At 44.2% G+C, this 26774-nt stretch overlaps 1 protein-coding gene across 6 annotated transcripts in view; it reads right to left on the bottom strand.

Annotated features, from left to right (window-relative positions):
* LOC142571328 (uncharacterized) overlaps positions 1-26774 on the bottom strand; it is a 150749-nt gene that overhangs the window by 89381 nt on the left and 34594 nt on the right. For all 6 annotated transcript variants that reach the window (XM_075679597.1, XM_075679595.1, XM_075679594.1 and 3 more), the window contains exons 2-8: positions 25157-25194; positions 25061-25095; positions 17602-17726; positions 12685-12786; positions 10655-10725; positions 4932-4954; positions 874-950 (exon numbers count right to left, since the gene is read on the bottom strand). In XM_075679597.1, the coding sequence (XP_075535712.1) occupies positions 874-950; positions 4932-4954; positions 10655-10725; positions 12685-12786; positions 17602-17726; positions 25061-25095; positions 25157-25194 (471 nt within the window). The remainder of the gene's footprint in view (positions 1-873; positions 951-4931; positions 4955-10654; positions 10726-12684; positions 12787-17601; positions 17727-25060; positions 25096-25156; positions 25195-26774) is intronic.

Here is a 26774-nt window from a genome sequence, read left to right as displayed (position 1 = left end):
TTCAATAAAAAACTGGCATCTAACGGCAAGAAGCTTCATAGCGAACGTCGAAGGATCTAGGCCTAGCATTTCCGCAGTGGTGGCTACGGCTGCCAGCGGATCTGCGTGCGATAGTGCCGGTTCGAAGCTGCGAGGTAATCAAAATGGCAGCGGTGGCGGCTTTGATTAATGCCATTCAGACCTGTGGTCACAGAAAAACGTCCGGAAAATCTGGCGGCGAAGAGTTCTTGCATCTGAAATTTCAGATGTTCCGATACATTGACTCTATGGGGTACGTGGTCGTGCCGCAAAGCCGTCCAAATTATCGGGAATCCGGAAAGTCGGTCATTGACTGTACACTGGCAACTCCTCCAGCTGACAACAGGGCGTCAAAGACAATTCATTACGATTCCCGTCTGTTACTCGAGCCAGCATTACCGCAACTTTCGACCCTTTGAAAAATATTACAGCTAATTTTCCCTGATAGAGGCACAAATTCCTTGAGTTTTTCCACACTACTCAAGATCCCTGAGAATTCCCGGTTTTCCCGGTTGGTAGACACCCTGTGCAATAACAGGAATGTATTGAGACATAACTGAATATGAAAAGTCATGCAGTGAAGCCAACTTTAGGAAACTGGCCATCATAAACCAGCTCAAAATTCTGCAGCTTCTCCTTGTTTTTTTAAGCATCAAGCAACCATAACAGTAGGCAGCAAACAAGCACACCTACACAATGCCCAAAGTCATAACCAAAGTGACTTTTCACTTTGTTTTTCCAACTGCATAGTGGAAAGATATCAAGGCCTTCCTTTGCTTTGCACTGACACTAGACACTGGAAGAAAAAGAAATAACTCGGAATTGCATGGCAGCCAGGCTGGTTGCGGAACGTACCATTGCTTTCTTGCGCTGGGAGCGTGCCTGCTTCACTTGCTGGGTGTATGCCTGAAGCTTCTTTTCCAGCACAGATACTGCAGACAAAACATCATGAGGCCTTTACTGGAATGTTTTAGCACCACACCATGCACGATCCGAGATGTACATGGGACCATGCACAGCTACTTTACTGACTTTATTGAACTATCAAGAGCTGCATAGACCTTTAATTTAAATGTGAAATAATATTGAGGCAAACCCTCTGGCACCGAATGAGACTGACATCTCACTCTCTCTAAACTGTTACAGTAGATAGGGAGAATTAAGCGGTCACAACAGGGAAAAAGTGATGCAAATTTTAAGTATGTTTTTCACAGCATGGCACAAAAAGACTGTACCACTAGCAAAACTTACCTAGGGAACAGTCAGAAAGCATGCGTAATAGGCAACATTGCAATGAAAAATGCACCATATTTGTATGAATACAATTTGATGACAAATGGTTTACTTTTGTTGGCGCCAAAAATTTAAAAAAAAGATAACATTGCAGTTAATAATACAAAGTAATGCCACAATGTGACTTAGCCACGAGATCGGAGCAGAACACTTGAGCGCAAGGTGTTCTTGTTCTTCTTGGAAGCAGTGTAAAAATGACATCCTGCCATAAGCGAGGCAGAGGATCCACAGAACCACTGTAGAAAGAAAGACCCGATGCAAAGTGTGCCAGCACAGTTGCATTCACACAGCTATGCTGACACACACCACCCTTGCTGACATTAAAGAGCGCTTCCCATTGCTGGCCTCTGCACCAGACCTATGGCCCCTCCCATACGTTAGCCTTTCTAACCTTCTTTGGACACATAAGGGTGAGCTTTTCTGCAAAGCTAGTGTTGCAGGAAAGGCAGCTCTGAATCGGCCGCCACTCTTGCTGGCTCAATCCGCTCTGCCTTGATAAGTGAAAATGAAGAAGACAAATCTTGAACCTTGGAAGAAAATTCAAAACCATGTTTTGAACATGAAACGAGGTGTTTCTCAAGCTGCAAGTCCTGGGAGAGTAGGAACACGGTCAACCAAGACAAAAACCAGTGAAAGAAATGTATACACAAGGTACAAGGAGTACATATGACGTATGCCAAACTACCTGGACATTATTGCTGACGTAACCCCACAAGTTCCCACCATGCGCATGTGCCAGCACGGAGGAACACTACATCCACCACGGTTACGCACTTGGACTTCTCACCACAATCACGGTTCTAGACATGAACAATCTTTTCCAGCTAGGGCGAGTGATGGCACACTGAGGCATATGTCACTGCGCTTGAAGAATTTCTCCAGTAGTTCACATCTTTAGGAATGGAAGCGGCCAAGGAAGTTTTGGAGCAGCTCTGGGAGCAGCAAATTTGGCACTTTGGAGCAGGTTTGGAGCATGAATTGTCTGTTTCAGAACAGTAATTAAGCATCTTGGAGCAGCATGGTAAAGATCAATATGAGTGAAATAAAGGCAGATTAAGAAAAGGTGCTCTTTATCTTACATTGCAGAACACTATTAGGTCCGGCAAATCAGTTCTGCGGAAGCCCACTAGGCGAAAAGAATTCATAACAGGAAAAACTTCTCATCGATCTGACTGTAGCACAAAGCTACAAGGGAAACCAATACGAGCTATCAATAATTACCTTACTTATTTAATAAGGTGCCAATGCAAAGGTTGCAGAACATGTCGAGAAATTACTGATACCAGTGTACAAAGCAACCTAGGTCTTGTGTGCTCCTTTTTTCCAACAAGAACAAAAAGCGAAAAAAAAAAAAGTAGAAGCCCGTGAAATGAAAAGAAATCACATGACAATGTAACCCCACGCCAGTAATAATAGCGGTCTCAGACGTACACGTCGTCATCTAGTACACTGTGTATATTACGAACGTGCACCGTCTTGTAACAGTTTGGAAAGAAAGCCGTTACAAGATCGTACTACCTCACGTTTAATAAGAACCGAAGATTTGCACCAAAAACTACTGATGTGTCAAGCAAAAAGCATGGGCACTCATTCCCAGTACCCAAATTTGATGAGGGTTGCATAAAGATTTATGCAATCTTTGATGTGCAGAAGCGCCGTCACGGTCACAATGTACTTCTTTTACTTTTTAAAAATTTCACTAGCTTTCTTTTTCGTTAAAAAAAGGTCTTCCCGAAGCCTTTGTCACTTGAAATGCTGTTAGTGGCCATTTCTCAATGTCACCCACAAGTTTTTCATTGACATCTCATGGGTTAGGTAAATTTATAAATTTAGCTAATTAAACTTATTTCTGCACAATGAACGAAAAATTTTCACAGTGAACAACACCCATCATGGTACAGTGAACATCATTCACATAGTACACTCTGGTAATTTTTCATTTTTGGCAACCTTCAGTTAAGATAGCAGAACACCGCAGAATAAATGTGGAGTGACATACTGGTCATGGCATGTTGGCCAGTTTTTCACATCATCTGCTGAGTGAGAAACTCTAAGATATTTTTGAAAACAATAAAGAGATAAAAATGTTATATGGCTTTCCAGTCTGCATCATCAACAAATATTTTGAATAAGCTCGACTATTCGGGCTTATTCATGGTTCCGTTACAGGCACCATAAAGCAAATGCAAAATGGCAAACGATATATTGTGCGCGAAACGATGGGTTATCTGGACTCGGTCAGTGCAAATCGTGTCGTGAACATCATTGCCGCGAACACAATTCCAAAGGTTCACTTTTTCTGCAAACTTTTGATTCCGACCGTCATATGGCCGCTAAGGTTGACTAAACACAAAACTTTACATCTTTGGCTTGCCTTCTACGGAAGCAAAAGCCTGATTTTTTGTGGTGTGGCCATGCAGAAAACAGCATCACCTGAGTGCAAATTTGAGCAACGACCATACTATTGTAGCAATAAAGGGGTGAGGCAGAAACGAGAACTGTACTTGACAAAGCGTGTCGCCAATTATTCATGCACTAAATCTGTTTTATCGTTATGCAAAAAAGAGGTGAGGCATGCAGACAGGACACAAGAGTAGAGAAGTGGACAATACGAATGCCGAGTGCATTGGCATTCATGTTGTCCACTTCTCTACTCTTGTGTCCTGTCTGCACACCTCACCTCTTCTTTGCATAATGAATCCTTACCAACTAGCTCAGCTTTCTGTCGTTCTGTTTTATCGTGCGTGATCACTTATTCTTCATCAGCCACCACCTAGCGGTGGTCAAAGTATTATTATTATTATTATTATTATTATTATTATTATTATTATTATTATATACAAAGGAATCAACATCGATGGAGGCAACACTACACAATGTAGCATTCTATCATTATGCATTAAAAGCGCTCCTTCATTGGATGAGTAGTCTCACTGAAGACAAAAACAAGGCATGCACCACAGTTTTTGAGAACATCATCAGATGTGCAGTGGCTAAATACAGCATCCCAACAGCATTGCTATTTCAGGCCTCCAGTACACTCTAAGAAATGTTTACACCCTTTGGAGTGCCCCTTCTGCCACACAACACTAATCGTCATCTGCCTAGATGCGTTTCCTTTCTTGAACGCTGCGAGCCCGGTACTTTCCAGTAACGAACAGCATGCGCTATCAGCATGATAGCATTCCCAACAGGAAAGTAGCGGGCGCGACGTTTTCAAGAAAAGAAACGCATCAAGACAGATGACGATTATTGTTGTGTGGCAGAAGGGGCAGTGCAAAGGGTGTAAACATTTCATAGAGTGTATACCAGCAATAAGGTAACAACAATGAATATACATACATCAGGGTAAAGCTCTCTCATACATTTTACCATTCTGTGCCATTGGCACACAGACAAATCACCATGACAAGCTCCATCGAAATCACAAAGCACCTGTAACAATTTAAGGCCTGCTATCACTGCCCAAGGATAACCTGACTTGAAATCAGTTCTTATGCACAGTGACCGTGCAATTTTCATGCAGGACAAGTAAGCACTGGAGAAGTTCACTATTTCGACAGCTCTGGCCAGAAGCAAACGACTGCTGGGACAACTGCACAAGGTGAGGGCCAACTTGCCTCGATTTTCCTGGGTCTTGGACCTGCAATGTGGAGAGGACCAACAGTAAACAGCTGCTTTCACTGTTTTGGGGCTAATTGACAACTATATGAGCAAGCGTACGTTCAAATAAAGGACAAGCTCAAAACAAGCATCTGTCATCATCAGCAATGGCTCATACCCCCGTAAGCAAGCAAATATGCAATAACTCATCCCTCCGTAGGCAAGCAAAAATGCACCGTCTCATACCCCTTAACGCAGAGGCTATACAAGCGCTCAGCAAAGTGAAGCAAACAGTGCATACATTCTTTGGAATCACGCATACAACATACAGAACGGCATACTTTCAATCAATAACAAGCACAAAACAAGCATTCAAACCACATAATTGATGATGAGGCACTCCTGATAACAATGGCAAGCACATAGCACTCCCCGCATATGTTTCCTAGTAAAGATTACTGCTGCACAAGCAACCGCGGCAACAGCAGCTTGCAACGTGGAGAGTGACGTCCCTAGCCTTTCGTATATAAAAGAACCAGCCTAGCAACTGATTTCAACATTGTAGCAGCCTCACTATGGGCAGAAGCATGCTGTCAAAATTACGATTACTCCCATTATTACTATTACTTTAAACTACCATTACTACTATTACTCTAAAGCAATAAAGCATTGCATACCACCCTCAGCAGTTGTAGTGGTGGTTTTTCAACAGCTTCGCAGGGATGGGATTGTGAGTCAATTCTTATACTTTGTCTAAGCATGCTTTGTAAACAAGCATGTTTACGACCATTAGTATTGATTTCGTGAATTTACTGGAGCCACGGATGCCATGGATGCAGCTGATGCAAAGCGTTGCAAAATTGACACCATGAATGACTGGGTGCGCTGCTCTGCTGTAGCGAACAAGCTTCTCATTGTAATCATCAACACATGCATTCCTAACTACAGCCAGCATGGCCATATAGCATGCTGTATGTTAGCAACCCAATCAGGCGTCCAGTGCAAATTCTTTTGTGTATATCAATCTTGATATGCACAAATATGCGCACGCACTTCACTCCTTTCCATTTACATTTCCACATTAAACATTTCATTTTTCTTGGTTTGTAGCGTGAAGGGACACAGACTATGTTACAGACTAGGACACAGAATACTGTCGCGATGCAGAACAGGACGTGCTGGCAAGAGACGATGACGAAGAAGTGTTGTTGCTGGGGCGCTTCGGCCGTCATGTTCTGGTGTCAGCTGGTTGGTACCTTCAACATTTGCCTTCCATAAACAACATTCATGCTTGTCTCTGCCTCACGACATTTTGGTGGACGTGCGGGGTACCAATAGGGAGCTCCACAGTGGTCGTCGCATGAGCCCTGACATGATGATCGACAGCCAAAGCGCCACAATGACCGACCGCCCACAACTGGTGCCGCAGACTCTGACCTCTGTTGTGTTGTCTCAGCTGCGTGACCCAGGGACCTTCAATGGCATCGATGGTATGGACGTTGAAGACTGGATTTTCTGGTATGAGCATGTAAGCAAAAATAATGGGTGGGACCCAACGCTAATGCTAGTGAATGTGATATTCTACCTCCGAGACACAGCACTAGCATGGTACAAGACCCCCTGACATGACATAACGTCTGCAAGCAGAAGCTTTTGGACCTCTTAGGAAAGCCTTTTGGCCGTCAACTGGCAGTAAAGGAGCTATCGACCTGTGCTCAAATGTCGACAGAATCTTATGTGGCATATATCCTAGATGTCCTCACGCTCTGTCGTAAAGTTGACAAAGACATGAATGAGACCAACAAGATTGGCCACATCCTGAAGAGCATAGCAGATGACACATACAACCTGCTTATCTGTAAGAACCATGACTCGGTAGATGCAGTCATCAAAGAGTGCCGCAATTTCGAACTGATGAAAAGTCGCCATATTACGCAGAAGCTCAGCAGGCTACCAAATACAGCTTCGACGTCTTTGTATGATGAACAGCCACGTGGACCTCCTTGGTCTGGACAAGAATATTTGACACAGTTAATTCGTCACGAGCTCGAGGCCACGTCTCCCGCCGTTCCTTGTCAGCATTGCCCAGACAATGCATGTTCTGTCTCGCTTATACAGGCCGATGTCAAACAAGATATGGCAAATTTCGGCCTCCCATCTCTCTGCCCCATTCGTGATGCCGCTGTCAGTCAGGACCGGCCCCGCTCAACCACTGCTTCCCCGTTTTAAGTGGTTCCAACTCGCCGTCGTAGCCCGGCCGACTGGAGAACACCGAACAATAGACCGATTTCGTAGTCGTTGGTCATCACCCCCTAGCTGGAGCTTCCCGTCCGAGCATCCAGATCAAGGTGCTCCTCGTTTTCCTGTGCATCCTTCATCTACAAATACTGACAACATACCTATGACCTTCGAAAGCAGCCAGTCACCATCGCCCCTAAGTCGTCGGTCTCATTCACCACAGGCCCGCCGCTCTTCTTCCCCCTCATTCGTGCCACAGGAAAACTAAGTCAGTGCAGCTCCCTGAGATGGCGCTGCATCAACGACCCGACCTGCAAATCCTCTGATCACATTGCCAACCCTTGGAAGTATATTAGACGTTGAGGTGGATGGAGTCCCAGTCAACTCCCTCGTCTAAACCGGTGCGCAGATGTCTGTAATGAGTGCCACCCTTCGCAAAAGACTCAGAAAGGTCCTCACGCACGCCATGCCGTGCACAGTACGTGTTGCCAACGGTAGTACGCCACCGGTTGTCGGCATGTGTAGAGCATGAGTGACGATTGCCGGCCATCAAACCACCATCCTATTTATCGTGTTAGAGCGCTGTCCACATGACCTGATTTTAGGGCAGGACTTTCTTTCGAACCAATCTGCACTAATAGACTACGCTACAGGTGCTGTGCAGTTGGACCTTCCTTCTGACAGCTGCTTTCTTTGTGATGCACATCATCCGTCACTGTGTTCTGCCAAATTCACCTGGTTACCACCTTAAGCTGCTAATACTGTACCTTTTAACGCTTGACCACATGTTCCTGATGGCAACTACATTGTCTCTCCGCTTGTCGATGTTATTCTACAGCGTGGCGTGGCGCTCCCAAGTACCATTGTCAATAATTCTACTTGGCTTCCCGCTCTCAACTTTGGGTCTGTCGCACATGCTCTTCCCGGTAACATGACAGTGGCCTGTCTGAAACCTGTGCACGAATACCAGATATCTCCGCTCATGCCGGCTACTTCTGCCTCTGTAAGCCCTATCGTCGCGTGTTCCCGTTCAATTTCGTGACCCTATCACAACGTCGATAAAATGATCACTACCAATCTCTCTCCAGCTCAAACTGAAGACCTTAGGCACATTCGGCTTATTTACCGCGATATTTTTCATTTCGATGACCGTCCGCTCGGCCAGACAGCCATAGTCACTCACGTGATTCATATCGGCAATGCAAGTCCCGTCCATCGCCGCCCCTACCGCGTGTCTGTTGCAGAGCACAGCATTATTCAAAGCGAAGTCGCTTTGCCTGCTGCTACTGGCAGATCGCTATTGATGATGAGAAGGATAGCAAGAAGACAGCCTTTGTTATGCCTGATGGACTTTTTCAATGCAGAATCATGCCCTTCGGGCTTTGCAATGCCCTAGAGACATTCGAGAGAATGACGGATACCCTTCTCCTAGGCTTGAAGTGGACCATCTGTCCGTGCTATCTCGACACTGTAATCATTTTTGCTCCTACTTTTGAAACCCACATTGAGCGTCTCTCGACTGTCCTTGCTGTGTTTCATGCTGGGAAACTTAAGTTCAACTGGTCAAAGTGTCACTTTGGCCATCATGAAATAACTGTTCTCAGGCACCTTGTAAACACCAATGAAATTCAGCCCGACACAGCCAAAGTTCGAGCCATGCAAGACTTTCCTGTGCCGCGCTCAGTTAAGGACGTTCGCAGCTTCACAGGCTTATGCTCGTACTTTTGTCGCTTTGTTCAATATTTTTGTGACATTGCTCGCCCTCTCACACAGCTTTTAAAGAATGACGTTGCTTTCACATGGGGACAGCAGCAGGCCGAAGCCTTCACAGCACTCATGACGAGCTCCCCAATTTTATCCCCCTTTTGACCCTTCAGCACCTACTGAAATCTGTGCAGATGCTAGTGGTCACAACATTGGTGCTGTTCTTGCCCAGATTCAGCATGGTCAAGAATGCATTATCACTTACGCAAGCCGTCTTCTGTCCATGGCCGCGCGCAACTATTCTATCATGGAACAAGAGTGCCTAGCGCTGGTTTGGGCGATAGCGAAGTTTCACCCAAACCTATTTGGTCCCCATTCCCGCATAATTACCAACCACCACTTGCTCTGCTGGCTCTCCTCATTGAAGGACCCTACAGGGCGTCTTGGGCGTTGGGCGCCCAAGACGCCCTATTGGATAACTCTTTTCGGAGCAGCACTGTGAATTGGCACAAGATTTGCAGTTGCTGCTACACTGCAAGCACTTCGGAATGTGAGACAGAGGATGTCATGCTGGACGTGTCCCTAAAGATGAAACTTTAGTGATTACCCTTTCCGCTCAAACATGTTGTGAAATGCAGATACTGTCCTTGGGCAACTGCCGAGCCAATTAGAATTAAATTATTGGCATTTAAGCGAGGCTGTTAAATTGTAGTGATTCATGGTACCAGAATTTATATTTAGGCTATCAAAATATTAATGAATAAAGATTAACTAAATATGCTAAATTTAAAAGAAATGGAGGTTGCAAATTTCAGATCAGAACTGTGAGCCAACACTGGCTGCAACACATCTTCTGAGTGCAGAAAACCTTGCAAGCATCCCACCCACCCTCAGGGTAGGTGGGAAAGCAGAGCATGCAATATACTCAAGAAATTCGGTAACAGCAAGGACACCACATTTGTAGACGCAGCTAGATACAGACACAAGCACGCCTACACAGCAGTGGTGATAAATTATGAGGGAAAATGCACAACAAGCGCTACAGCCAACACGCCACATATAGAAACTGCAGAGGAAATAGCTATTGCGTTAACCATAGCACAAACACAAGCAGACATAATCGTCAGTGATTCCCAGACGGCGATACAAAACTTTGCCAACGGTCGAATCTCCCTACGGGCACTATGACTACTAAAATTAGGTAATAACCACGACAAAAGTGTCCGTCTCATCTGGACACCCGCTCACGCACTACCCGACGGTAGCAATGAGGTGGCGCACCGCATAGGTCGAGAGCTTACACACCGAGCCTCAGTTAACCCCTTAAGGTTCACCGACTACCAACGAGTGGGAGTGGGAAGATCGAATGACTAAATTTCATGAAACTTCTTTCACAAAATTTCCAAAACTTAAGCAAAAATCAGTCTGTCAAATAACGGCAGTTACAAACCAGATCGTATCTGAGTTCAGCTACCGTGCACCTAATACACCCAGATTTATACATGACTGACAAGTGCAGACACTGCAACTCTAGAGCCACTCTAGAGCATATCCTATGGGAATGTACGGGTGTAATACACAATAACGGTGATGCAGCTTCAAACAGCGACAGCCTCCGCGCACTGGGAGTCTGCATTGCTCAGCTCGGACCTGCAGCACACACTCTGGGCCGTCCAGCGAGCCAAGGAAGCCGCCAAGGGCCAACAACACTTGGCCGAAACCTAGGCGACGTCCAGGCCCACCCCACCAAATCGCAAGGCAATCAATAAAGTTATTTGAATGAATGAATGATCCTCACCTGGGCCAAGCCTTGCTTTTGGCTTCCTTCTGCTGCTGTTGGATAAGTGCCTCATACTGCTTCAGGGCGGCCTGAAATCACAAACACTGCATTTACCCCTGTCTCAGCCGTTGATCAGGTGCTGAGCAATGAATTCAGCAAAGCATTTTGTAAAGGCACAAGCCATAGCAGACCCTGAATGTATGCACTGAAACATAGAGCATAAACTTGAGCTCACTAACTGGAAATCAATGGCACAAAATATGCACCCTTAACTATTCTAGTAAAAATTGTAATACATGGTAAAATATAACTTTTACAAGTTTCACAGAAATAAAAAAAAAGGATGTTTAGCTGAAACTTCACATATCTAAAACATGTGTACAACAGCTTTTCATCAAGAACCAAAACATGCATAAAATGGTCAAGTGCAACCTGAAGCACTTATAGACCATTTGATAACAATCTCAGGGTACTTCCATATGCAACCAAGACAAGTAGATAAGTGGACACTCTGCAGATGTTACCATGACAATGTAAGACAAAGGCCACCTACTGGCTCAATAAAATTTGCACTTGAATAACCCCCAAAATTCTGCAGATTCAGCAAAATTCTGTTGGAATCTATGAAAAGTAAAAGGGTGTCTATTAAATTATATACAACTAACGCAGATGCATACAATTGTGTTTATTTTCACCCTATCCAGTGTGAGAATTCGTGCAATGTTGATCTTTATCCTGCATAGTGCTCTATGGACAAGAAGTTTTATAACTTCTTGTCCATCGAACACTATGCATTTTGAAGTTGGATCCTTAATATAATGAATAGGTCAAGGGTTTGACTGGTTAGACTGGAAATCATATGGCAAGAGAAGGTCATAGTAGAAGAAAGGATACACTCGCCAATTTAAATAAAACATATATTGACATTTTGGCGTCCATATCAAACCAGTTGCGGCCTCACCCACCCTCTTTACCCCCTCTCCCCTTTAGAAGACCCCTACCTATATATGCTGTGCTGAGAAAAGCATATGTCGCCTTGAAGAAGACAAGTCTACTTGTCAAAACGTTGGCTCCCACTTCTACCTTTTTATTTATTTATTTATTTATCACAATACCCACAGCGCCCGTAGGCATTACAGCGGGGGGGAAAAGGAAACAAAGAACCAATAAATAAAGCAGGCAAAACATAACATATACCCGGAATGCTGTCATACTCGCACATACACACAAAAACACTATCTTACTTCAGTGGGCGTATACAGTTTGAAAATACATCATTTGATAGAATCATTGCGACATCGGATGGTAGCTTGTTCCATTGGCTTATGGTTCTGGGGAAAATGACATTTTAAACGCTTCAGTTTTGCAGGCTATTTCTTTAACCTTATTTTCATGGTTGTTCTCGTTTTGCTCATCATATTGAATTTCATCTCCCACCTTCCCCATGTTTTCCCTGGAACACTACAGCGAGGCATGCATGGTTCGTTTCTACGACGACATCACCAGCAACATGCGCACAAACCATATATACTCGTGTAATGGCAGCACCTATGTAAAAGCCACACCCAGAACTTTGTAAAAAAAATACCCCCAAAAAAATTTATTTACAAATTACTCGTGAACAGGCTGCACCATTGATATTTAAGAAGTTATATGCTATATGTTGTATGGAGTGGAAGTTGCGAAGCTTCTTTCTTTAGTTGGTGGCAAAACAAGGCAGCCGTGCCGAGCGTTCGGCACCTCCAGGTAGCAAAAGCATAGCCTCCGAGATCTAGCAGCTGCTTCCAAGACACTGCCATCGCTGGTCAGTGGCAGGTGACACGCTATGGGAACAGCCAAGAATATCCAGAGCCAATACAAGCGAGTACTATAGTTCAATAAAGGCAAGTACCACCTAAAACATTTACGAAAAAAAAAAAATGTTGTGTCTTTTTTTTTCGTATTGTAATGGCTGCACCCCCGATTTTCACCCCAAATCTCAAAAAAATACCTGCGGCCATTACATGAGCATATACGACAAATATATACTGCACAAATGTCAAGTGCACCTGGCAACTATGCAGCGATGTCTGTGCCACCTGGTGTGCCTGGTACGCCTCATCTCGCTCCTGGTTCAAGCGTGCCAGCTCCGCACATTGGCTGCTGGAAAGCTGCACAAGAAGCATCATGTTTACACCAGTGTTCCCGGTCAGCTCAAGCTGTGCACTGATTAGGCTGACCATAGCACAGTTTTTCCACACCTTCTTTTAGGCCACACATAGGCAAGAACACAGAGTAAGATAGACAGGAGCACAGACTCAGCTTGTCTGGAAGGGACACATACTGCTGGGTGCCGTTTTACAGTGCATCCACTAGACAGCGGTATGCATGAGGAAAAATACTGGGGGAGGAAAAGTGCTCTGAAGGAGCAGATGCAGGGCCAGGCACAGCTCACAACCACCGTCTCTCTGCCATTGCTCTAGCAACGGCGCATGGCCGTGATCCCAGGCCTGCTTGCACATCCAATCTGTCGTCTGATTGACGCACGCCTCAATGACTGCAGCCCGCACAGCTCTTGCTCCTTGCAATTCGCAGAGATGCTAGCTGATGAGACACATCTTCCTTTCACAGTACATTTAGTAAAGGGGATTACATGGATTCGTGCAAGGCACAAGAGCAAGAAACACACTGAAAATTTTAAAAATACAAAAATTAAGAAAAAAAGAAAACTAGGAAGAAAACTAGAACAGATGCATTGCGGGACAGTAGAGTTGCCGCTCGTACCTGTTTTACTTTGTGGGCAACACATAAGTCCACCGCACCACCTCCCAAGCTACCCTTCCGATGCAGAAAAAGAAAAGAGTGCACAAAAACAAGACATTCAAAGCGTGGTGATCTGTATGCAGCTAATAAATTTGCAGTGATGGTACACAGAAATAGTGAAAACAGGGAACTGTTCTGTTGCAATTACAGTTGGACAGTTAGTGCGACAGGTAAGATGCGTATGTCTGGCAGTCAGTCTCATGCCATCAAATAAGTAATAGACCTGAGTGCATGACTGCTCTTTCTTCTTGACTAGCCCAAAGGAAGAGCACCTGCACGGCACGGCTTCCTTCACCGATGGCCATCAGTAACATTTGAGAATTACTTACTAAAAGCTTATGTCAGCCCTCACAAATTAGGAAATCCGATAACACAGACTTGCCATGTGGCCACCTATTAAATGTATGCATTATTTGATTGCAAACACTTGCAAACTCACAAGTGTTTAGCTGTGCAAGAATTAATACAGTGAAGAACAGTGGCAACCAGAAATCATTCATATTCAGTGACGGATGGCTTGGAACAAGAGTACACATATGTTCATTAACATGAAGCCGGGCGACACCAATATGCGGCGAAGATACAGCAGTGAACTGTATTGTTTATGGGCAGAAACAAATGAGGAACACTTTGTACAGAACGAATTTGATGTGGGGTGAGCAATATATTCTGGTTTCATTCACACATTGTATGCGGTGTCCAAAACCTGACATCAGTGATATGTTGCCAGCTCCCATAACCACTGATGCCACATGCAGCCAACAAAAGCATGGCCTTCAAGATCTGCGTTTGCTATTAAGAAAGGGCCATCGTGGATGTGGACGCCACCTATTGTGGGTGGTGTCCCTACACATTTACACTGAGCAAGGCATTTCTCGGAGTAGCCCTGTGAAACTTCATTGTGTACCCCATACTTGCAAATGGTTTCTAAACAATCATAAGAAAATACCTTCAAGGGGAGGTACACCTCATAGATACATTTTTGTCAATAATAAGGCTAATCGAATGTAATTTATGTACTAATAGAGTTTAGTGTATTCTCAAATTTTATTTTAGTTTCGGAATCTCCTATGTGGTTATCTTTCGTGATTTCTTGAAGTGGGAAAAGAAGGGTCTCTCGTGTAAGGTTTGGGCTTCCTACCAAGCCTAAGAGAGTTTTCTAAAGATATCCAGTACTGTTCCTCATAAACAACTGCAAATAAACTCAAAAATTACTTTTCTATGTTTATTATTTAAATAAAACATGTTTTATCTTGTATATGAATCAAGAAATCTTCAATATTTTTTTACTAATGTACTCAAGATAAAAGAATGTTTGCTTTAAATAATAAACAGAATGTTTTCTTTAAAAACACAGAAAAGCAATTTCTGAGCTTATTTGCATTTGTTTATAATGTGCAACACTGGATATTCTTAGTTTCATGCATTCTTATGCATATCCATGCGAAACTTGACCAAGATTGAGCCACATTAAGTACACGAATTTTTGTGCACAAGTTGTAAAAACAGCATCAGGATGAAAAAATAAAGAAAAATGAAGCTGATTGTTTCTAAACATGCTTATTATACACACGATGAGTTTGCACAAAATTAGGCCAGGATGCAGACCAGTCTTTCTGGAAAATGTATAAAACTTCAAAATTCTCCTGCTGCGTAGGTGGTACCCTCAGCACCGTTGCAAGCTTCCTCCTCTGACTAGCCTTTCTTTCCTACACTGCGATAACAAGATGTAGCTTCAAATTCAGGTTAAAGCTGCATCTTGTCATGTTCCAGATTCTTTTGTTTTTCTCTAGTCTTACCTGGCTGCATCAAATGGTAAGTTGGGCCAGTTGGTTAGGATTCATTGTAAGGTTCGTAACAGCGCAATGCATGACACAGACAAAAGGAAGGTAAACACGACGACACGGCACTGAGATTGATATTTTATTGAAAATGGTTATAACATATATATATACAGGTGCCTGTTCATAAACCATGACATGCACGAGACACAGAGATACCTTTAGGCAACTGTGACCAACTGACGCCTAATCAAAAGCGACAAAGGTAATACAGTTCCTTGTCATGAAAAGCGACAGACAGTTCTCCGATACATGCCTTGTCCCTAATCTTTATATTGTAAGCCTCAGCGATTTCTCTAGTGAAGTGGATTGCGTGTTTATAAATGACTTTTTTTTTTTTAAGTAGGGCAACAACTGTACGACTTGCAATGCTCCGGGAGACGAAGTGGCGCAAACCCTTCAAGAGATAGCTCATGCTCGAACATTCACACAGTGCTCCATTTGTCCCACACAGTCTCTACCACAAGATAAAGGAATGGCATATGCAACCTGCTTAGCACAAGTGATGTAACCGTTCACATGGTCGACAGTGCACTTTCCCTTTGCTTGTTATCTTTAATTATATTATCAAGTAAAGGGCATATGACATGACTTGACAGGAACCTTATTTAACTAAAGGGCATATGCGACCCATTTTATGTTTCGCAGAAAAACACATTGTTGGTGTACCTTGAACCGACCCTCTTTTATGCCTGTGCGTCAACTTGTGTACATATGGTACTACTGCATTTTTTTTTCTTTTTTCCTCTAATTTAGTTTTATCACCTTGGTGATTTATACTCTTGATGCCAAGAACCACACTTTCACACACAGATGAAATAATAATTTCAGAGTAACCAGCGTCCAGTAAATGATTTACCTGATCAGAAAAAGCAGCCTGGGACATATGAAGATACGACTTCTTTAATGCAGCATTTAGGATAGTCTTCACTATAGCCCACTTCACTACCTTAGAATGACAGGATTTATAGTTCAAAATGGGCTTAACTAACCTGGGATAATATTTCGAGCACATATGAATTTTACCAAAGGTTAACCTCAGGTCTAGAAACTGCAGTTGATGATCTTTAAGGACTTGGAAAGTAAAATCAAGGCCCATGCCATGCTGCCTGAATACGTGCTGCCATCTGCTAGCCGCATGGTTAGCTCAGATGGTAGAGCGGCTGCCCCGGAAAGGCAGTAGTCCCGGATTCGAGTCCCAAACCAGGACGAATTTTTCTTCAAGTGCGAAGCTTTTCTTTCGAGGAAACCATATGGGTTTCTTTTGTAGCAGTTAGCTGCGTTTGGGTGGATGTCTCATTTTCCCTTTATTAATTACTTCTCTCCACCTTGCGGGTTTCTGCGGAACTATTACGTCAAATGTAAATCTTTGTCTATGCACAATTACTTTCATGGCTTGTGCTGCATCACATGTAATCTCTTCCTATCAAATGGCTTGCTTGATAAATGAGAAATGAGAAATGGCAAGAGAGGGCACTAACACAAGCAAGCCATTTGATATGAAGAGATTACATGCGATTCCTTATTGGCTCAGGGTGTCCCACAACCTCAAGAAGGTGGCACAAAGGCACAGTATCAATCTTCTCTTCAGTGCACCATGTAAGCTGGCCAAGATATGCCCTATGATGACAAAAGCAAAACCCGAATCATGCTCTAAGAAACATGCAGCGCAGTACACTGCTTGCAAAAGTAATGTCATATATGAGATACCCCTAAGTTGCCAACAGGTTTATATCAGTCAAACCGGACGGTGTTTTAATGAAAGGGCGCATGAGCACAATTGGGCCGTAAATAACAATGCGGGGGGGGCCATCTGGCAGAACACTGTAAACGTCACAATTGCCGTCCGTATCTTCGCGACACCAGGTTTCTGGCACAGTCTAGAGATAGACTAGAACGGGAGATATTAGAAGCTTTTTACATTGCAAAGACCGAGGGCACGTGCATTAGTTGCCCTTCAGTGACGCTTACCAAAAAAGAGATAGCTTTTCTAATGAGATAGGGAGGTCGTGATGTCACAATGGGCCATTCTTGGTTGTATCTATTTATAAAGTCCTGTTTCTTCAAAAAAACATTTAGTTGGAAGTAGCGCCTTGTCCGTCGTACATGTTGTTCTTTTAGTCCGTGTCTTCGTAGCGCTCTTTTCATCAAGTGTGCAAAACCAACTCGCCCACATCAAGCTTCTGCTACATCTAATCTATGCATGCAATCTGCAGCTCCACTAAAGGATGCGAGTGAGAGGGTGGCCCAGAGAGTCGATACTACATGTAAGATGCACGTACAAGGACTGCATGCTTCAGGCCCCTGGCCTAATCCACTGACCTGCTTGAGTGAATTCAGCTCAGCCAGCGTGGCACACATGTCCTTCTGGTAACCCGCGCAATCAGCACGCAACGTCTGTGACAATTCATGCATGTCACGAAGCTTATCCTTCAGCTTCTTGTTCTCTGCAAGTGGCATCATGCACAAAACACGCAGAGGTTTTCCTTCAGTAAGAAGAAAATCCTACACCATCACAGCACACAAAAGTTATCTACACGATGCACTCAGCCATTGCACCTAAAACTGGTATGAAAGCAAATGTGTGAAAAATTGCCAACGCTGTTTGGAAAAAAAGATGTTTTAGCTTCATAATGACTGCTCCGAGTGGAATAAAAATGCTGGAGCAAAACAGAGAAACGCCAACCTTTGCGAAGCAGGGAAAGAGGTGCGCATTGAGGCACCCTGATGCTCACTAGGGTGCCTGAATGCTCTCCTTCTTGCCCCCCTTCGTGCAGGGTAAGGACATGCCTCAAAGGCACACTTGCCACCTCGACTGGTTTGGCTCAGCAGTCCCTGCCAATACTGATCCCTGTTAGCACTGTGGCTATGAGCTCGAAAAGAGCTGTAGTTGCTCGGCCAGTCTTTTTCCAGCAACATGCATGGCTGCTGCATGAACCATTTCAGAAATGGTTGGAAGCTGTACCATTTTCCAACACATTCCCCCCAAAATTACAGTGGATCATGAAAATTAATAATGCCAAGAAGCAGCCCACCAAGTAGTCATCCATGTGCATTGTAAATATGGCAACCCCCTTTTCCTTTCAAGAATGTTACTGGGCAATACACTCTTTGCAGTTATGCATATAGTGATATTGTGTCAATTCTGCCGTACTCAAAAAGCTTCATTTGAAGCAATCTGTTGCATTCATTAAACATGCGACACCAAGCCAAGGCGTATCTCGAAATAGTACCATTTTTGAGTCATGCTATTCCCATGGGCAGCTTGTGCATGAATTGTATACTAACCAGAATAGACATCTGCTGTTTATTGGAGCCCACAAAATTCTTTAAAACTAGCTGTTGTGCTCAATGCATTACTTTAATACAGCTAGCTAGACACACAACTTCGCAGTTTCAGACCAATGTGCAGGCTCACTGTAACGTAAGCAGTTTTGAGCAACACCCAGCTAACAGTTGGAAAAAGCTTAAACCTAATGATGTGCACAGTGTCAAGGCAAACAAGATATGTGAAAAGTGAGCCTAGTGTGTAACCAAAGTGGACTGCTTTCCTAGCGTAAAATATGTTCGTAGATTTTTAACAGATCTTCTAATTTCTCAATTCCTTTATTTTAGACGTATTTAAGACGAAGCTTTAGCTCGGACCCAATTCCAACGCGGCCTAATCAAATACATGTAAAATGTACAAACGCTTTTCTGAGATAACCATTGGACCGATTTTAATGAAATTGGTTGCATTTGAGAGAGAAAGTTAAATACTACTGGAAGCAAAATTTTGATTTAGGGGCTGAATTTTCTTACAAGAATTTTCAAAAATTCGAAAGTTCAAAAAACAGAGGCACGAAGTTTACAAATGAATAGCTCTGCATCAAAAACAGATATCGCGGTTCTGTAAACAGCATCGATTAGATAATTCAAAGCGGACAAATTAGATGTGTCAATTTATATCTTATGTTCCTTTCTTACATTGTGTAGAAGGGTTCTGCAAAAGCTGTATTTCCACATTACTAAATTTTTTGAGATTCGTGTGTAACATCAATTCTGTCTGCTTTAGACGTACTATTAGACAATATTCACAGAATTGTGATATCATCTTTGATTACTGAGTTAGAGTTGTAAACTTGATAGTTTCATTTTCTGAAAATTTGAAATTTTTGCCAATGTTTAATAACAAATTGACGACCTAAATCAAACATTCAAAACCAATTGTCACTAGATCTTAAGTTTTTCTTTTAAATGGAACAAACCGCATCAAATTTGGGGGATTGGCTGCTGATAAAAATGAATTCTCCTTTTAGATGTATTTAGAGAGGAGCACCAGAGCTAAAGCTTCCTCTTAATGCTAAATGTCGCATTTTGTAAACAATGCATTGTCACAGTAGTGCTAGGAAAAATTTGTTTATTTAACATTGAGTTCATGAGAAACACTGAGAAACACTACATAAGCAGCTTGACGAGCCCATCGTTCCAGCTCTAATACATAGGCAGCAGTCAGCAACATATACACATAATAATACAAAATCCCCCCATATCAAAATAAAAAAAATAAAAATGCTGCTTTGTGACATTCTGCATCACAAACAAGCACAACAACAACAACAACAAAAGCAATCTACATCATCATACTTCAATAGATAAGCAAGATTAACAAATGCATGTACAACTAAGAAGTTCTGAAATGGTCCCTACAAAAGTAGTTCCAAAGACTGCAATCCTTCAATGACTTCGATCCCTGCCACAGCGGCCGCATTTTGATGAGGGTGAAATGCAAAAACACTCATACACTTAGAATTAGGTGGTCAAAATTAAGTCGCAGTACTTCACTACAGCATGCCTCATAATCAAATTGTGCTATAGGCATGTAAAACCCAAGAATTCAATTCAAACAAAGAAACACTGTAAAAATCTGTGATGTTAACGACACTAGCAACAAGTCTATAAGTTAGTTTCATTTACAGCCATCTTTCTTAAAAAGCTGCAAGAAATATCTTAATTTGCATGTCGCATAGAAAGCTGCAAGAAACATTTAGTGAATGCAGTTTGGCACTTCACATGTCACATTTATCTGCAAATATAATGAGAAAAACGAGAACAAGGTGAAAGCAGGAGCCAACTTTTCGACAAGTGAACTTGTCTGCTTCAAGGCGACATAAGCTTTCCTCGCCACAATATATATATATAGGTGGGGTTCTTCTAAAGGGGAGAGGGCGTGCAGGTGGGTGCGGCAACGAGTGAAGGTGTGTTAGCAGCGAGGGTGTCGAATTGAGGATAAAGGAGCGCTGTGCACAAGGCCAGGGACACCGCCATCTGTCAATCCCGTGTCAGTGCTCGTGTGTCAGCCGGCATGTCAACGGTGTGCATGGCAGCTCTCTATTACCCGATTACAACGGAGGCGGCAAATAAAACAATGGACGAAGGAAGGAGACATGAGACAACCACGTAGGCACCTACATGGTTGTCTCGTGTCTCCTTCCTTCGTCCATTGTTTTATTTTGCACCTTCGTTGTAATCATGCATAACCTACTCGCCCACCAGCACGTGCTCTATTACCTGTTTCACTAGAAGTCGTGGGCCATCGTGTCTCTGAAAGAGATGATAGAAGGAGCGGCAAAAACCAGTGCTCGTGAAAAAAAATAATAATAATACAATAATAGAAAATAGTGAATACTGAGTTTACATTCATCAAAATTATGATCTGGTTAGTTCCAACCACAATACAGAGATACGATAGCCCACGACCACCAGCAAAACGGGTAATAGAGGGCTGCTGTGCATGCCGTTGACACGCTGGCTGACACATGGGCGTTGACACGTGATTGACAGACGGCCGTGTCCCTGGCCTTGTGCACAGCACTCTTTTATTTTCATTTCGACACCCTCGCCGCTAACACATTTTCACTCTTTGCCAAACCCACCTGCCTTACGCCCTCTACCCTTTAGAAGAACCCCACCTATATATACTGTGGCGAGGAAAGCATATGTCACCTTGAAGAAGACAAGTCCACTTGTCGAAACGTTGGCTCCTGCTTTCACCTTGTTTTTGTTTTGCTCATCGTCTTGAATTTCCATCTCCTGCCTTCCCAGTGTTTTGTCTGTAAATAGCGACTTCTTACATAGGTAAAAAACACTCTTTTCATCACCGAAATGTATGATGAAATGGTGGCACGTACCCTAGGTGGCAACAGGAACTTACGCAGCTTTTTACCAGGTGGGAAAGTTCCTACGAAGCGGCTAACTGACCGTGCCACTGCCAACCCTTGTGATTAGACGCGGCAACATGATTTAGCGCACAGTCAACTACAAAATTTTATGGAACACAAAATCTGAGAAAAAGCTGAATAGCTGCGCAGCCTCACAACACAGCGTAGTATTCACATTTACAGCCCCTATTAGTATATGTGAACAACATTGTGATGTTCCCTTTTACTGACTACTGTTACACGCTGCTCAGAAATTGATAGTTTTCTGAGATCCTGTGGTCTGTGAACTTTTGTGGTTGAGTGTACAACAGACAGATCAAATCCTGAACATCCTGAACAGGTCCGTCGCAACCATTTTCTGTATCTTGGGATCGGCGGCCGAGGCTGGCATGATGGGCCTGCTAAGCTCGCAAGAAGCATCGGTTGATAACGCTGCCACGTGATGGTTGCCGAGACAATCAACGTTGGCAAGGCAAATACCTTGCGGCAAAATTTGCTTTGCCAATCCAAAGTTAAAGATAGGTATGCGAGTGCGGTTCGCAGTAATAGTAAGTATACTGTGAGGCACGGTAACGTCATACTGTAGTGGAATGTCGGGCAGAGGAGTGACGAGGTACTCGCCATCAGGGACTGGTGGGGAAGACAAGAGTTCAATATTGGCTATTGATTTTGGCGGCAGGCGAATAAAGCCGGTGGGGCGTAGGCGGTACTGGGGTGCGTCAGAAGGTTATGTGAGAATCAGCAACTCAAGGCGAAGGGTACTGGCAGAGCAGTCAATAAGGGCAGAATGCGCGGAGAGAAAGTCGAGGCTGAGAATTAGGTCGTGGAGGCAATAAGCAATCACGGTGAAGAGGACAGGGGTGTGGCGGCCGACAATGCTGACTCATGCTGTACACATGCTGATAATAGGCACAGTACCGCCACCCGCAACGTGAACGACGCGTGCCGACGCTGGGGTGAGAAGCTTTTTGAGTCGTCATCGGAAGGCAGCACTCATAATAGAAAGATGTGCGCCTGCAACGATGAGTGCAGTGACAGGATAGCCGTCAACGTCAACGTCAAGAAGGTTTTGGTTCGTTGGTAACGTGAGCAGAGGATTTGAGGGCAGGGTCGACAACGCAGCTTCACCTCCAGAAGCTGCAGTGCCTAGTTTTCCGGCTGGGTCCAGGAGGCGATAGGTGGTGAAGAGAAGCGGCGGGGTTGGGGCGAACGAGACTGACGGCGTCGAGATGAGGGCGAGCGGCTGTAGCAAAGGTTCGGAGCAGGGGCTTCAGCAACAGTGGGTTTATGGCGGGTGGTATAGGGAACAGAAGGTCCAAAAGTGCGGGAATAAGTGGCGGCGCATGTCCGAGAAGGTGGTGGCCATCGGTTGCGGCAGTGACGAGTGACGTGGCCGATGCGACAGCAATGCAAGCAGATCGACCTGTCATCAGGGGTACGCCATCCGGACGGGTTGCGGCGAGATATGGCAGAAAAGGACTGTCGGGGACGAGGAGGGCCGGCAGAGAACTGGGGAACGTTGGGTTGAGACGTTGTACACACGGAGTTCAGACCCATGTTCTCAAATTCCTGTCTCACTACGGCCTGAATCATCGCAATCATGGTTGGTGGCGGATCGGGAGGCGTCGCGGCGAAAGCTGGCGGACAGGCGGCCTTGAGCTCGCGGCGAACAATACGGGTGACGTCGTTACAGGTGGTAGCCTGACGTGGTCGACCCTCACATGTCGACGTAGCAGCAGTGTTGGGTAGCTGCGTGATGTGGTGTGTGATACGGCGGCTCTTAGCCTGTTCAAGGCGACGGCATTCTTTAATGATGGCGTCGATTGTCGAGACGTTGCCGAAAACAAGTAAATTGAAAGCATCGTCGGCGATGCCTTTTAGGACATGTGACACTTTATCAGCTTCAGACATAGCGTCATCAGATTTTCGGCATAGAGCCAAGACGTCGAGGATGTATGAAACGTACGGCTCTGCAGATGTCTGAACACGAGACGCAAGAGCCTTTCTCGCGGCAACCTTGCGGCCAATGGGGTCGCCGAACAGTTCCCTGAGCTTTTCTTTGAAATTGTTCCAACTGGTTATCTCGTCGTCATGCGTCTGGTGCCACACACGTGGGGTGCTGCCGAGATAAAAGATGACATTGGCGAGCATGATCGTTGGGTCCCACCTGTTATTAGCGCTGGCATGTTCATATAGCTTGATCCATTCATCAACGTCCTGTCCCTCCAGGCCAGAGAACACAACAGGATCGCGATGTTGGGCAACCGTGACGACGGGAGCAGTCGGACAAGCCGAAGTCGTTGCAGAGGTGGTCTCGTCACCGGGAGGCATGGTGAAAAGCTCGATGTACCAACCACTCCGGAGTTCCGTGGTGAGGACGGGGATTGCTCACCTCCACCAGAATGTTACGTGTAGAAAGATACAGACGGAAGAGGCTATTTACAAGCTATTTACACTGGACTGGAGCCAGAGCGCCAGGCCGACATTTTGTCGTGCCAAGGGCACAGACCCACTTCGTTGTCGTTCTCGCGGCGGCTCGTCTCTCGGGTATCTACCGATAATATCGTAATACTATAAACTGTCAGAGAGGGCGGCCATGCATATTAATGCTGCTCTTTATCATGCAAAAGCGCTTAGTTATGAAAAACTTGCTGTATACCGGCACACCAGTTGTGCTCTTCGTAGGATACGCCATGGGGGACGCTGCAGTAGCTGTCCGCCATTCCAGTTGTCCCCACCCAACATGGAGCCAAGGAGACAGAAAGCATGCAGGCTCCTAATACTCACAGAAAACTCTGAGGCTAACACGGGTATATCAATGTGCCCCTCAAGTGGTGACTGAAGGGCAATAACATGTAAAACATGTGCAAGAGAGACCTGAACTTGCAAGTACTTTCACATGCAGCTTCAACCTAGATGTTTATTACTCTCCTATTTACACCATGTCAACCTACATGACATGTCCCTTCTTACACCAATCCAGCAGCAAAGTCCATGCAATGATGATACCAAATGATAACAAGTTTATACACCATAATGCAACACTCGAACAGTGTCGCCACTCCTTTCTTTATCTATCTGTACTAGCAAGCAGCCTAGCACTGCCAAGTCAGTGTTGATCAGTCCTGTGCGCTTCCCTCTTGTTTGCTTACATCCCTTTATTCAAGAGAAGCAAAATTAATGTTCACCAACTCTCCCCAAGTCCTATATATACTCATCCTTGATGTGATATTTGTATTCCAAAACACTGCAGCCCTGGAACCTAGGTTCTGCAAGTACCAAAGTTGCATGATTACTGCATTCTTTTCCTAGCATGACACCGCTGGCAAAAATCTCTACTGTGGCTGCTTTCTCAAGTAAATCTCAATTTGAACAAATAGCTTAAGACAGCAAGCAAAAGCGATGCAGGGCTTCAGTATCATTTTTAACAGCTAGGGATCCCACACAGGCCATCATGCCTAAAATCAACCTTGAAACTTGATGCTCAGCAGCAAAATATCACAAATGCTGAACAATGAGCACTAACTATCAAGGATTTTACACTTTCATTAGAAGCATCCATTCCAAACGATTGCACATACCCTGATCAAGCTGCAGGAACCTGCCAATCTGGAGGCTGCGAGAATAGCAGACGACATCAGCGCTCTGCGGTTCTCAAAGGTCGGCCTTGCACTTACCTTGTTTCAGCAAGCTTTCTCTTCAATACTATGTGTTTCTGTTGTGGGAAGAGAACAGAGCGAACATAAAGTGACAGTTCAGCATTGAATGCGACAAGTCAAGGCATATCATTTCTGCAGCTGACTTGCCAAGGTTGGGGGCCACCTGTGAAATTAATTGGCAATTGCAATTCCTGTAATGCCTGAGAAACACCCACCCACTTCAGCAATGCCTTATGATAAAATTACAGCTCAAAAGTAAACAAGTGGCATTACTGAAATTTCAGTGATTAATTCAATCATAGGGAGCAGATCCAAGCCTGAAAAGCCGCATCATGCACAAATCCCAGATAGTGTAGCAGGTGTGGATATATTAAAATGCAATCAATGTTTTATGCTTACTTCATTCTCGGTCACCATTCATGCCACCTGAGCATATTACTGTCATGGAACTGCAGAGCTAATGAGTGCTGCTAAATACACCTTTTAACATAACAGCCATGTTCATAAGCCTTATAGGTAACTTCCCCGGGCTTATAAAAAAAGAAACATTTTTTATTTACTATTTTAACTAAATGTAATGGATATGCAGTTTGTCTTTAAGGGGAAGTTTTTCAAAGGGCCAACTTTGACATCGCCTATTCAAACACATGTAAAATGCCGAAGTGCTATTATTCAAACACATGTAAAATGTCGAAGTGCTATTATAAGACAGCCCCTAGACCAACCTGAATGAATTTCTTTTTTTGTATTTGAGAGATATAGTTAAATACTAGTGAAATTTTGATTTATTGCTTAGAAATTTTTTACAGAAATTGCCGAAAATTTTTTTAAAAAATGGAAGTGTGCAATTTACAAATCGTAACTTGGCACCAAAAACAGACATTGCAGTTCTGTAAACTATATAAACAATATATCAATTTACAGCTTACATGCATACTGAGCCCTATGTTGTTTAACCTCACGCTGATTGGCCTCCTTGATCACTTTGCAAACACAGTTATATTATCAATGTACGCAGTCGACATATGCGTTTGGGCATCCGGTAAGACACACTTACAGCTGCGCACAAGGCTCCAAAAAGCCGCCACTCAGACTACACTCCACCTCTGCCTTCAAGTCCTGGAGATCTCATCGGATAAATGTTGTCATAAGCCAATAAAGGAAGAAAGAAAGAAAAATAAAAAGCAGAAGTTAAGAAGAAAACTAGACATGAGGAGTCGGTGGCAGAAATAAAGAAAAAAGAAGATAGAAAATAAGAGCATACGAATAAAAAGAATACAATATGAAAGCAGAAGAAGAAGCATAAAAGTGCACGCGTAGCTAGGTGGCCAATGGGAGAAGGGACACGAAGCCGAAGGGAGCGGCTTGGCTACGCTCTGGGACGAAGGCGAGGAGAAAGGGCTGGAGGTCGAACAGGACGGGTGGATTGCAGAGACGGCGGCAACCCAGTGGAAGCAGTTCTTTAGCTGCCGCGGTCACGACCCACGAGCTGAGTGGACCTCCCACCGGAAGCCGCAGCTACAGGCTGATGGCGCCGCTTCCCGGATTCCCTGCGGCTACGATCCGCAGCTTGTGGAGTTGACCGGGCAATCCAGGCACCTAGATCACTCCACCCTCCAGGCCAACCGTGGGCCGA

This window comes from Dermacentor variabilis, chromosome 2 (genome assembly GCF_050947875.1).
Source record: "Dermacentor variabilis isolate Ectoservices chromosome 2, ASM5094787v1, whole genome shotgun sequence".
NCBI classification, from domain to species: Eukaryota; Metazoa; Arthropoda; class Arachnida; order Ixodida; family Ixodidae; genus Dermacentor; species Dermacentor variabilis.
This window is presented reverse-complemented; position numbering and strand designations above follow the sequence as displayed.